The sequence below is a fragment of the Dipodomys spectabilis genome, unplaced genomic scaffold (genome assembly GCF_019054845.1).
Source record: "Dipodomys spectabilis isolate Male_0828 unplaced genomic scaffold, ASM1905484v1 ptg000157l, whole genome shotgun sequence".
NCBI classification, from domain to species: domain Eukaryota; kingdom Metazoa; phylum Chordata; class Mammalia; order Rodentia; family Heteromyidae; genus Dipodomys; species Dipodomys spectabilis.
The window spans coordinates 21,227,120-21,240,527 of NW_024870834.1; the positions used below are offsets into that span (position 1 = coordinate 21,227,120).

At 49.0% G+C, this 13,408-nt stretch overlaps 1 protein-coding gene across 3 annotated transcripts in view; it reads left to right on the top strand.

Annotated features, from left to right (window-relative positions):
- Dpf3 (double PHD fingers 3) overlaps positions 1–13,408 on the top strand; it is a 201,632-nt gene that overhangs the window by 116,024 nt on the left and 72,200 nt on the right. For all 3 annotated transcript variants that reach the window (XM_042692793.1, XM_042692792.1, XM_042692794.1), the window contains exon 3: positions 3,734–3,841. In XM_042692793.1, the coding sequence (XP_042548727.1) occupies positions 3,734–3,841 (108 nt within the window). The remainder of the gene's footprint in view (positions 1–3,733; positions 3,842–13,408) is intronic.

A 13,408-nucleotide genomic window follows, 5' to 3' on the forward strand; every position in this document is an offset into this window, starting at 1 on the left:
TCCCTGTTTCCAGATTATTTTGAAGCAAAACCAAGGCAACATGTTATTTTACCTATAAGTGTGTTGTTGTATAGTATAGGTACTTAAAAATGGAGTCAACCCTTAGCCTGCAAACACATATCAATTAGAATTTAACATCATCAAATATTTGATCCATATTCATTTTCTACCTCTAGTTTAAGATAGGATCCAAATAAAATCTTTATGTTATATTATAATTGATGGACATATATCTCTTAAATCTCTTTAGATCTGTGGGCTCCTCTCTGCTTTCTCTCTCGTCATCCTTACATGTTATTTGTTAAAGGAATGGGGTTGCTTGCACCATAGGGTTTCCTAGAACTGATTGCATCCCTGTGGTCTTACTCCTGTGAATTGGTAATTAGGTCTAGAGACTTATTTAGGTTCTTATTCCCCTTCCATTTTTAAACTAATTTTTTATTTTGGCAATAATGATTCCTAAGTGGTAGAGTGTATTTTCTTCAGGAGGCTCTTGTGATGTGGGTATCTCTCTTTTCTTGATGTTAGCAGCCCTTGATGATAATCACTAGACTCATATTCCGTTAAGATTTTCAGAAAAGGTGACACCTGATTTTAAGTGATTGTTATTTGGTTATTGTGAGGTATAGTTAAGAAAGGCAGGATAAATGATTTTATCATTTTATTTACCAGTTTTCAAAATATTAAGTTAGTTCCTTGATATTCTTAAAAAAATAACCAATAAAGTTATTTGAGTATCATCGTGATCTCAGAGTTAAACATTTTTCATGTTTTAGTCATTGGCAGGCATTATTCTGATGGATGCTTACATTCTTCCATCTTTGGCTAGTCAAGATTTTGAAACATCTCCTTTCCCCTCCCTTCCCTTCCCTTCCTTACCCTTCCCTTCCCTTCCCTTCCCTTCCCTTCCCTTCCCTTCCCTTCCCTTCCCTTCCCTTCCCTTCCCTTCCCTTCCCTTCCCTTCCCTTCCCTTCCCTTTCCTTCCTCTCCCTTCTCTCTTTCTCCCCCCTCCTCCACCCCCCGCCACTCTCTGCACTGATATTGGGGCATGAACCCCAGGCCTGGGTGCCCTTAGCTTTTCTGCTTAAGGCTAGAACTTTACCACTTGAGCCACATCTCCACTTCTGTGTGTGTGTGTGTGTGTGTGTGTGTGTGTGTGTGTGTGTGTGTGTGTGTGTGGTTAGTTGGAGTCCTCATGGACTTTCCTGCCTGGAGTAACTTTGAACTGCAATCTTCAGATCTCCCCAGTAGCTAGGATTACAGGTGTGAGCCACCAGCCCTGAGCATTAGCTTAACTTTTTAGTAGTGTATTATACTATTAAAAATAGTCCATTATCATTGTTTATTTAACCAAGTCCCTGTAGATGAAATTGGATTGTTTCCATCTTTGATAGGATAAAATATACTATAATGGGTATTGTATTTTTATGTGTGGATCTGTGATACAGATTTCTTGAAATGTAATTGCTGGGTCAAAGGGGAAGAGCTTGGTAGTTGTCCTGGGTAAGCCAATTTCTTCATCCATGTGGCCAATCACACTCCTGACAGCAGTGTTTGAGAGGCAGATTGTGTTTCTCACAGTGGGAATTCTAAGATCCTGGGGGGCCACCATCCTTGGAGGTGACCTGTACATCTGGAATGTCTCCAGAATGAGTGCATCCATTCAGGAATGATGGGAGGAGAGATGGAACAGTCCTGAAGTGAGCCACACCAGACACACTGAGCCATGTCCAGCAATGCCTCCCCTCAAGAGAGGCCACAGCGAGACAGGCCATGGCCAGGAGGCAAAGCTGGTCAGGCAGACTTTCTTTGACTCATTCGGTCTTCTCAACATGGCCACATGCCTGGTCCTCAGAGCTCAGGAAGCTCAGAGCTGAAGAATCCTTCAGTGCAGAAGCCCATGAGTCAGGAGCCTACTGTTTCTCAATCTTACTAGTTTCCTGCGATCAAAGAGGGAGAGGGAGCAAAACCTTCACCTTATTCATAGTTTTGAAATTAGTGGGAACTGCTTTGGGGTTTAAATGATACTTAACACATAAGGGTACCTGAGCAGTTTGGTTCTTTAATGCTAGGCTAGTTACCTCTGCTTGGGATCCAGCTCAAGGAGTGTAAAGATGACAGGTGAAAATGAGAAGTGTATAAATGGATATATAGTAGGGGAACTTTTATAGACTTTCCCCCTACAAAGGCAAAAAAAAAAGAGAAGGCAGTTCCCTCTTTTAACTTGTAAAGGCCTTAAAATGGAAATGAACAAGTGGAAGTAGGGTCTTGATGTATTTGGGTCCCTGTGGTCTGATGTGTCAGCAGTGACACTGTTATGTGGGGCTGCCTACATCCAACAGCTGTCCTTGTCACACATAGCTACATATGACAGAGCTGTGACTTCACTGTAATACAAACAAAGGGAAGTTGGAATAGATCCATCCATCCATCCATCCATCCATCCATCCATCCATCCATCCATTCAACAGACACATATCTGGCTTCTTCTACCTATCAGGCTCAGTTCTGGGTCTCAAGGTTCTAACAAGAATAAAGACAGGAAAGCCAAGGACTGGTGTCTCAGTCCTCTAACCTTAGCTATTCAGGAGGCTAAGATCTGATGATCACTGTTCATCAGTGCCCGGGGAGGTAAGTCCATGAGACTCTTTATCTCCAGTTAACCAGGGAAAAGCTAGAAGTGGAGAGGTGGCTCGAGTGGTAGAACACTTGTCTTGAACAAAAAAACCAAATGAAAGTCTTTGGCCCTAAGTTCAAGCCCCAGTACAGCATCTCTTTCCCCCACCCCCCCCACCCCCAAAATAAAAGAAGAATGAGAGAAGCCCTGTTCTCACTGGCTTTCCATCTAGCAAGGCAGTGGGGGCTGCTTGGCTTGCTGGTTTATTTGGAGAGACATCAAAGGGATTTAGGAGGGCACACTCAGTTTAAGTGCAGACTTTACCCTTTTCCAGAACGGACTCCATTGGTCTAGTGTGGAGAATCCACCCACTTCCTAGGACTTTGCCTACCATATTGTGTACTACAGGAACCACAAGGAGTTGTTTGATGAGCAAGAAGTCTCCCTGTGTGTGTGTGGGGATTGGCATGATAAGGATGCTGGAGATGTCAGAGGCCTAATGTTAGTGGGAGCTCCCATTGGAAGACAGAGTGATTCATGAGCCCATTTCTTTGTGTAAGGCCCAGGCTGGTAGCAGGGATGTCCCAGGATGTAGGCCATGGAGCCTGGTCTCCATAATAGGTATAGAGTCCCATGAGGCTGCTCTCAGCCAATGGTGATGGGAGGAGACAGTAAGCATATGTAGCTCTTTTGATCCTGTGGCTTTGAAATGCTCCTCTGGTTGACTTGTGACTTCTGCTCAACTTTGAAGGGAAAACTTGAACCTGGAGAGAGAGAAGCCCTATAGCCTTGGGAGTGCGGTAGTGAGGTTGGCTGGTAGGCTTCTGGGGGCTGGAAGTTCTTCTAGTGTTCTTCTTAGGTCTAGATAGCAGAATTGGTGAAGGCAATGTTTTGTTTTGTTTTTTTCCTGGCATGGCCTTGTTGAACAGCTTGGTGGAGCAGAGAGAGCAAAGGACTGAGGTCAGATGATCCAGATTCAGCCTTGACTCTATCATAAGCCAGATGTTGACTGTGCTTGAGTTTTCCCTTCCTGTGAATGACAAGACCAGTCAGGGTAGTTTCCAGGGTTCCTTCCAGCCTGAGATCTTTTTATCTTTACATTGTCTCTGTCCATAGGGTTGGCTCCAGGGCAGCTGTACACATACCCAGCCCGCTGCTGGCGCAAGAAAAGACGATTGCATCCACCTGAGGACCCGAAGCTACGATTGCTGGAAATCAAGCCTGGTGAGTGTCCTGGGGACCTCAGCAGGGCTGTGGCAGCTGAGCAGGGAGGCCTGAGTACAATCGCTAGCTGGCTTCTTGATCTAGATTGTGAGTAGTTCAGAACATCAAGTACCCATGGGACTCTCAGAAGTGTGTCTCTGAGTCCACTTTGGGCACTTTTGCCCACATGTCCTCATGCATTTCTCTTCTGGCATCTCTAGCCGGGTCCCCCTTCCTTGTCTTCCCTCTTTTGCTACTCCAGGGAGACAAAGCAGGGAGCAGCAGGGGCCAGGCCCAGGAGCTCCTACCAGAGCCCAAGTTGTTGCATGCTCTTGGGCCAGGCACTACCTTCCTGTGTTCTCAAGTAAAGAGACCTGCCTCAGGTTGTGTGTCGAAGGAGAAGAGAGACCTTGCAGACCCTCTCCCCACTGCCTGAGTGAACTACTGGGAGCATCATACTCGGAAAGGACCAGATCATTAACTCTTCCCCTATGGAAGAGTTGGAGTGGTTCTGCAGGAGGAAATTGGGAACTTGACACCGCTGATATCACATCTCAGCCCTCATGGTTGTCTTCATAAATGTGTCTGGGATGAAAGAAGGCCAAGTGATTGTCTTGGGGCCTTTGTTAAGCAGTTCTCTGTTTTGGAGGCTACACAGCTGGGATGTGACTGGAACGGTGGGAACAATGCAATTCAGGAGGTGCAAGCAGAGTCAGTGCTCCTGCCCCGTGTCACCAGTATTGCTGGGCGTGTGGCAGCTCCCTCAACCCCCTCTTTCTGCACTGACCCCTTAGCCTGTGTTTGTGCTGTAAATGCTTTACTGTGGTGGTCTGGAATTGTTTGCTTTACCCAGATTTCACTTAGGTAGCAGTTTTATTTGTGGAGGATGGGCAGAAGCTAGATTCTTCAGGGGGGCTCTTTCTGTGTTCTGAAATGCCCTCACACAATTTATAGATCCTCACAAATACTTCATGGCAATGGCTGAGTTGTCCCAACCCCCTCCTTGATGCAGGCTCTAGGAGATCCAAGTGTCCTAGAGACACAATCCATGGAAATAGAAGGTAAATAGTTCAACAGAGGGAGGCAAGAAGCTCCAGGCTAGCTCGTGGCCCTTCCATCTACAAGTGTGTGCTTTAAGCATCCTGGTGTCCCAGAGTTTGTGCCTTGCCTGTGGATACCCAAGAAACAGCTGCATTCTGGCCTGCTGTGACAGGCCAGAGAAAGAAAACCAACTGAGCTGGCGGTTTTCTGTAGCCATCCCTAGCACACAGTGGCTGGATTTGTGACCCTTTGAAGGTTTCTCCTCTGTGTTTTCTTCTGGCAGAAGAGGCTCTGTCAGGTTTGGCAGGTAAAGGCTCAGTCCTACAGATACTCAGCATCCTGGAGCAAGATCAAGGATGGCTCTGGCTCTTGGAGGGATGGACCTCATGGTGGGTGCCACATCTGCAGGTGGGAAGTGCTGAGTTCAGGGTCAGCTCCTTCCTCTAGCCAGCTCCCAGCTCCTGGAAGACAGTAAGCACCTCAGGGTAATGACAGTGGTTCTTCTCAGGTGAACTTGTTCCCCTCGTTGGATCTGTAGACCTATTACGAGCTAAGCCTACGAAACCTTAAGCCCCAAAGTCTATGTCCAATTGCCTGTGGGTGGTTTCCTGATCTTGTTCTGAGTCTGCCACCAGGTCTAGGCTGGTGCTTAGGCATGCCCCTATACTGCTGCAACTGTAGGTGGTAAATAAAGACACCATTGAAGAGGCCTGGGCCCCAGGGATGATGAGCGAGCCTCGGCCTGGAACCTGGAAGCAGCCAGGACCCATCAAAGTTGCACACCACTTTTCCGAGAGGCAGAGCCCATCTACATTTGGATTCTTTCATGTTAGCCAACATTTTAAGCAAGTGCCTACATTCTAGAGCCTCGCCTACAGCACATGGTGCCTTTGTGCAAGAATAGATAGTGGTGTGCCTTTTCTGGGTGGACACTTAAGAAGGTGCCCCTCCTGGTGGGGTGGGGAGCACAGGCTGCATCGTGTCCCTGTGTGGGGGTGATCTGTGCTTAGCATGCACAGCATATAGTTTCCACATGAGAGGCCCTCCTCCCTTTTCTGGGGTATGTCCTCCCTAAGCATAGGCTTGACTTGGATGCTATTCTCAAACACCCGATCACTTATTTTTATTCCATTTGCTTTGGGCTCAAGGACAGCGGAGTGTTTTGGTTGTGTATTGTGCCATTCCCAGTGTGTCCTTCCATCTTCATTTTTGCCCCTGTCTGAGTCTGGTGGTGACAGGCAGCTTACGGCAAAGACCAGGATGTATGAGGGTCAGTACGGGCCTGGCCCTGGCTCTGCACAGCTGTGTGGGGAAGCTGGGTCCGATCAGAGGGAGAGGGTACAGCCTCAGGAGGCCTAAGGGACCTTGGAGAGGGTCTGAGGTCAGGGCGGGGCCGATGAGCCATCCCTTCGATCACTTCTGGTTGTGCCCCCAGAGCACAAAACTTATCTGGGGCAAGGAGGCTCCCTGGGTAGGGAGAGCAGAGCCAGCTCTTGGCTGCCAATAAGCTGTTCATTCCTGGTCTCAATTACACCCCGATGGAGGGACTCCCCAGTCTTGCTTTCCTCAGCCCATCTGCCTCACTGTGACAATGCCACCCTCCTACGTTTCTTTACTACTTACTGGAAAGAAAACTGTGTGTGCGTGGGGTGGGAGGTGGCTGGGAGCCTGGGAGAGCTTTTTAAAGTCGGAGAGCGTTCCTGATGTCCCTGGACCCGGACACTTCTCACGCCCAGCATCCCCCCCCCAATCAGTCTTGAACAAACATTTCCCAACCTCCTACTTGCCTGGGTGGCTGAAGGACAACACATACAACATTATTTCTTTCGCCTGACTAACAACCGAGTTCAGTGTTCTCTATAGCTTGCGTTTGGCTGCAGAAGCAAAGCAAGGTGTATGACAACTCAGACGTCACATTCTCTACCATACCCAGCCTCAGGCATATAGCTGGGGCTAGTGAGGGGCCTCCCTCTCCCCCCCCCCGCCCTCCCCTGAAGGACTGAACTCTGTCATCCCTTGGCAAGTGGGTGAGCTGGCAGGCAAGAAAGATGGGTGGTAAATACCCACTGGAAAGCCCTAAAGCAGGGGTGGATACTGAGCAGAAGCCAGCTGATTAAAAAAAGGGCCTTTAGCTTCACTTTTTTTTTTTTGATAAAGGAAAGAGAAAGGCTGGGAACAAACTTTTACTTATGTCCCTCTGGATCAAATGCTCAGATAGTCTGCTTAGATCAATTTAGCGTCTTTCTGCCCCAGACCTTTGGTCCCTATGGTCCCAGGAAGATATTATCTTCATTTTAGAGGCTGCAAGACCGTAGTGAAGATTAGGAACTTAATTTCCCAGGGGGTATTGATGGGGAAGCCAAGAACTCTAAGGGGAGCCGGTGGGAACCAAGGAACACCTTGTTCCACGACCCCGGCACACATGATCATCATGGAGCTATCAGAATCTGAAGGTTGAAATGCCTCCTGTTCCTTGAGTAGTGGGGCCTTGATCCCCTCCATCCTGGGACAGTTGGGGAGCAGCAGAAGCTCTTTGCTTCTCTACCTAATGCCATGGATGATGGGAAAGAAGGTAGCCTGGAATTGGTTCTGGTTCTTCCTCCTCCTCCTCCTCCTCCTCCTCCTCCTCCTCCTCCACCCCTCCTCCTCCTCCTCCTCCTCCTCCTCCTCCTTCTTCTTCTTGTAATACATTTTGGCAGTCTCTCAATGACTGGAGATAAATGACCCAGAACCCCCTGTCCATGTTTTTGGGGAAACTGACTTCTGTCAGCAGGCCTGAAGGAGACTGTAGTTTAGGATATCCCAAAGCAGTGGGAGCCATAAGCCGGCCAACAGCTTCTTGCAGTAAGCAAGCAGATACCAGGTCTCTCGGAGGGGTGTCAGTGAGTAGACGGTCCAGGCAGAGAGAGGCCTGAGTCCTGCCTGCCTTGCCCACCTAGGGCTCTGGGCCTGCTTGCTCTGAACTGCCAGAACTTTACAGATGGGAGTGGGCTGCGGCCAACTTCCTCAGCTTTTGAAAAAATCCTGCATCTTAATTAGTTCCCTACTGCTTTTGTACATGGCCCACATTTTAATCGTCTCCAGGCTTCTTCTACCATTTGCTCTCTGATGTTCAGTGTGATTTCTCTTCTCTCTAAGACAGTCCCTCCAGGTCCTCTGACATCCTCCTCTCCACGAACAACTTAAGGAACGCTGATGTGCCAAGCATGTAGTCTGAGATTGATGAGGCTGTCAGCGGGGGCCTGTGCCCCCCAGCCCTCCCTCTCTGCCATGTGCGCTTCAGATGGATGAGCTGGGTAGGATGGGTACCAGCGGGGGAGGTGAGGGAAAGGACTCATGGAGCCCTGAGCCAGGTGTGAGCGGTGGACAGTGTGACCTTCTCCCGGCCTGCAGAGGAGTCTGGCTGTGTCCTTCCCCCACCCCATCTGTCAGTCTTATCTGTCTCTGTGCAGGGGGGCCCAGGGGGGGTTGCCCGAGCGTGGTAGAGCTGGGAGAATGGATGCCTTCAAGTGCATCAAGGGGAAATGACCGGTCATTTATCTCTTTCCTGCAGTGTCAGAGTGGGCAGCCATCCATCCTGCACTCCGCAATGGCTGCCTCTTCTGCTTCTGTGGGCCCCGTGAATAGGGCAGCTGGGGGAGATACGGGCAAATCCTCTGTGCCAGTCCGCATTATGCTGATGGTTTTGCTGGCGCTCCAGGGACTTGCTCCTGTGACCCCCCCCCTCCCCCGTAGTCTCAAGAGATAGTTTGGGTGTCCTTGGTACTGTCTGTGCTCTGCGGGGCCCTGGGAGCTTGGGCTGGCTGGGGACACGGGCCTGCAGGTGGAACCAGGCAGGAAAGCCACACAGCGGCGGCAGTTTCCATGGCTCTGTTTTGAGGCTGGGTCTGGCAGGGCCATGTGTAGATTAGTGGTGATAATGCTGGGGAATCACTGGGTTCGCCATTATGATTCACCTGTTTCTCCCCCTTGGCAGGAGCCTACTTTACTTTTTCATCTGTATCCCTAGCAGCCAGCATGAGGCCTGGCACACAGTGGACAGAAAGTGAAGATTTATTAAAGGAATGAAGGAAAGAACTAGGCCTTTGTTTGATTTCAACCTTGAGTACATACTGAGCTATGACCCTCTCCCTTTTGCAGATGAGGGAGGCCTCGCCAGGGAAGCGGGGCCTGAGGCACTGAGCTGGCTTCCTGTCCAGTTCCCTTCCTGGTTTACAGACCTGCCCCAGTGTCATCCTCTTGCCTGTCTTTGGCTGTGGGTTGTAGGGACCTTCCCCTGTGCCACATAGCTATGCTGGGCAGGAAAATGCTACTAAATGGTGATCGGCCGGCCTTGTTTCCAGTCCAGACTCCTCTGCCCACTGGCTTGGTGATTTGAGGCAATTACCTAAATGCTCGTGCCTTGATTTTTCATCTGTGAGATGTTAACCATCGCTTCATAGGGTGGTCCTAAGAGTCAGGTGGGATGAAGGATCAGGAATGCTGAGATCCCGCCTCCATGCTGTACTGCAGGGTGGGCCCAGGGGGTCTCAGCCAAAGCTGTTCTATTCCTAGGCATAGAGCATCCTGCCTTGCTGCGAAGTAGATCCCATCTGGCCCAGAATGGGACACGTTCTGCTGAGTCTTTTAAAAAAGCTCCCTTCCAGCATCTTATCCATGAGGAGCACAGACCTAGCACCTGGCTTTGAGGTCCACCTGTCCCAGAATTACAGCTCCCATCACCGCATCCCTAAGGTCCCATGACTCTGCTCTCCAGTCTCCAGGGCCCAGGGTACAGAGGTGAAGGCTTTGCTTCTGCACTGATTGTACTGTTATCTCTTGGCATACTTGGCCGGTCCCTGTCTGGGTCTTTTCTCTTGCCTATGACATAGGCTGCCCTACTTTCTTCTGAAACAACCATTCCTCCATGAACTTGGCCTGGTACAGCTCCACAACATGGCCATATTAGCAACAGGACACCTGGCCTTGAAAACCTGGCATTACCCTGGGTCACTGTGTGTGTGGAAGTTGTCTGATTAGGGGCCAGGAGACTCTTCCCAGAGCACACCCACTCAGGATGTATCTGACAAGCAGATTGGACAAGAACCCAGCCATGTCCATATCTATCTCGTGTGATCTCCCTTTCAAACACCAGTCCCACTGGGGTGGGGTGGGGCAGACACATCATACTACCTCTTACCTAGTCTCCCTGCAGCCACCTACACCCTCTCCCAGGAGATCTTGTCGCATACAGTAGGCATCATGATGTCACTCTTTGCTGAAAAAATCCCAGTGCTTGTCATCCCATCCAGGATGGGGACCAGCATTCTCTGCAGCCTGCCTAGCCCTTCAAGGCCTCTGTACCTATCAGAGCTGATCTTCCCACTAGTCTCCAGCTTGCTGTGCTTCAACGCGGGCTTCAGGGCCCTGACACAAATGCCTGGGCTGTTTTTGTGTGAGGATCAGTGCAGCCTGATTGTCCTCCTCCAGGATTGTGTTTTCCCGGCCATATTTAAAAGTGTCATTCTCTCCCCCCAGCCCTCTGCCATCACTCCGATTCCCCAGCCTCTCCGCCTCTGCTTTGTCTTTTCTCCAAAGTACCCATTACCAAATGTCATCAGGCTGCAAGGTTTTCTCCTTTATTTCCTATGTTCTGTCTCTCCCAGATGTATTGTTTCTTATGAGCTTGAATATAAGTCCTCTGGATGGGGACTTTTTTTTTTTTTTTGTAGGTCATAGGTCTTGAACTCTGGGTCTGGACACTGTCCCTCAGTTCTTCAGCCCAAGGCGAGTGCTCTGCCACTTGAGCCACAGTGCTGCTTCCAGTTTTCTGGTGGTTAATTGGAGAGGCTCACAGACTTTCGTGCTGGGGCTGGCTTTGAACAGTGATTCTCAGATCTCAGCCTCCTAAGTAGCTAGGATTATAGGCATGAGCTACTAGCTCCCAACTGGGATTTGTGTGTGTGTGTGTGTGTGTGTGTGTGTGTGTGTGTGTGTGTAGGTGGTCTCTTCTGTTCAGAGCTGTGTCCCTATACCTGGAACAGAGCTAGGCTCATCATTAGTGTTCAATAATGATTTGCCAAATGAATGACTAGATCAGGGTGTCTTCCACTGTGGCTCTGCCATGGTATCCCACCAGGGCTACAGGAGTTGGCCCATGCTGACATGGATGCAGGACCACCTTCCCAGCTTTGAGCTGGGTCCCCCTTTCCTCTACCTCCATCGTATGATTGCTCTGGAGTCGGCCTTGTGGCTCTGTCATCCCTGGGCTGGGCCCATGCTGGAGAAAGCTGGTGGCTGAGAGTACAGAGGTAAGCAGTTTGGGCCAAAGGAGCCCAAGAAGAGAGAGGCATGAGGAGGGGAGAAGAAGAACTTCTCCTATACTGAGCACTAGGTGTGCAGACATTCATAGCAGCAGTGGGATGTGCGGTTTGTTCTACTAGTTTTACTGATGAGGAGACCACGGCCAAGGGTGTAGCTTAGGACAATAGAGCTGAGATGTACTACAGATCGTACTTCTGGCACTTTCCAGCTGTTAGAATTCCCTTGAACAATTTACTTTTATTTTTCCTAGATTATACAAAAGCTACTTAGGAGGCCGAGATCTGAAGATCATGGTTCAAAGCCATCCTGGGCAGGAAAGACCTTGAGACTCTTTTCTTCAATTAATCACCAGAAAACTGGAAGTGGTTCTGTGTCTCAAGTGGGAGAGCATTTACCTTGAGCTGAAGAGTTGAGGGACAGCACTCAGGTCCAGAGTTCAAGCCCCATGACCAACAAAAAAAAGTTCTTTGGTGGTCCTGGGGCTTGAACTCAGGGCCTGGATGCTATCCCTGAGCTTTTTTGTTGAAGGCTAGCTTTCTACCACGCAAGCCATAGCTCTATTTCTGGCTTTTTGGTGATCAATTGGATACAAGAGTTTCACAGACTTTCAAACCAAGATCCTCAGATCTCAGTCTCCTAACTCACTAGTATTACAGACATGAGCCATTGGTGCCTGGCTGCCTTAGCTTTATAAAGGCATAATTGACAAATTATCTGTCTGTCTGTCTGTCTGTTTGTCTGTTTGTCTGTCTGTCTGTCTGTCTAATCTATCTGTGGTATACTGCATGATATTTTTCTTATTTTGGTGCCGGGGAGCTAATCCAGGAATGTGGTCATACTATGTAAACACTACCAGTAGTCATACCTCCAGCCTTACATGGATTTTAAAAACATTGTATTATTTTTTTATTTATCTATCATGCTAGTACTAAGCCTTGGTCCCAGGACCTTGTACTCTTGCTTAGCTTTTTTACTCAGGTTGATGCTCTACCACTTGAGCCACAAGTAAAAGCCACAGCTTTATTTCTGGCTTTTTGGTGATTAATTAGAGATAAGAGCCTCCTGGAAGCCAGGTACCAGTGGCTCACGCCTGTAATCCTAGCTACTAAGGAGGCTGCGATCTAAGGATCATAGTTCAAAGCCAGCTTATGCAGGAAAGTCCGTGAGACTCTTATCTCCAATAAACCACCAGAAAACTGGAAGTGGCACTGTGGCTCAAGTGGTAGAGTGCTAGCTTTGAGCTGAGGGACAGTGCCCAGGCCCAGAGTCCGAGCCCCATGACCGACCAAAAAATAAATAAATAAAAAAAAATGAAAGAGTCTCATAGACTTTGCTGCCTGGGCTGGCTTCAAACCACAATTCTCAGATCTCAGCCTCCTGAGTGGCTAGGTAGACACCCAGCTGAAGTTTTAAAATATATGCTAATAACTAATTCGTATACATTAGTTATACAAGGGAGATTTCATTATGACATTTCCAGGAATGTTTTGCTCTATCTAGATATGATGGCATCACTAAATGGAGCCAAGAAACCTATCTTCCACTTTACATACGTACATATGTTCATGCAGTGTTCAAGTATACAATACATTAATACCTGTAGTCACCCCAGGGTACTGTAGGTCTCCAGACTGTGTGCATCTTGCCCCTTTCACTAACATGGAATCATTCCACCCCCTCAGCCCATCCCACTACAGTGGACGGTGGGCCAGCCCAGAGGTGGTTTCCCTTTTCCCTTAGGCACAGTGGGTGTCTCTCTGTGGCTGGGGCTGGGGAAGTACTAACCTGAGGTTCTAACCTGAGGTCCTGGAACCCACTCTGTATGCCTTCTTGCTGGGGGGGGGGGGGGAGTGAGTAGTCACAGCTGAGGCCGCACGGGGGTGGGGGAGGGTGATCCATCCTCCCATTGTGTGGCTATTCTGGGCTTCTAACACAAGCAGCAACAAGGGCCTATGGGGTGCAGCCTGGGTGATGTGCTCTTGATGTGAGCCTCATCTATTTTGAGCTTTATGAATCACAAAGCAGGGAGTCAAATTCAGCCAAGAAAATGGCTACCCTAGGCAACGAACAGACAGATTCCTGGACCTGCCACCAAGTTGGGAACCAGGTCTCTGATTCCCCACTCCCTTCCCCTCCCACCGGTGTCTCCTTTTGTGAGGTAAGAGACACAACACCCCTTCCTTCCTCTCTCCATGAAGCTGATGGGGATAAACAAAACCATGATTCTTAAGCTGCTTGCTCCTT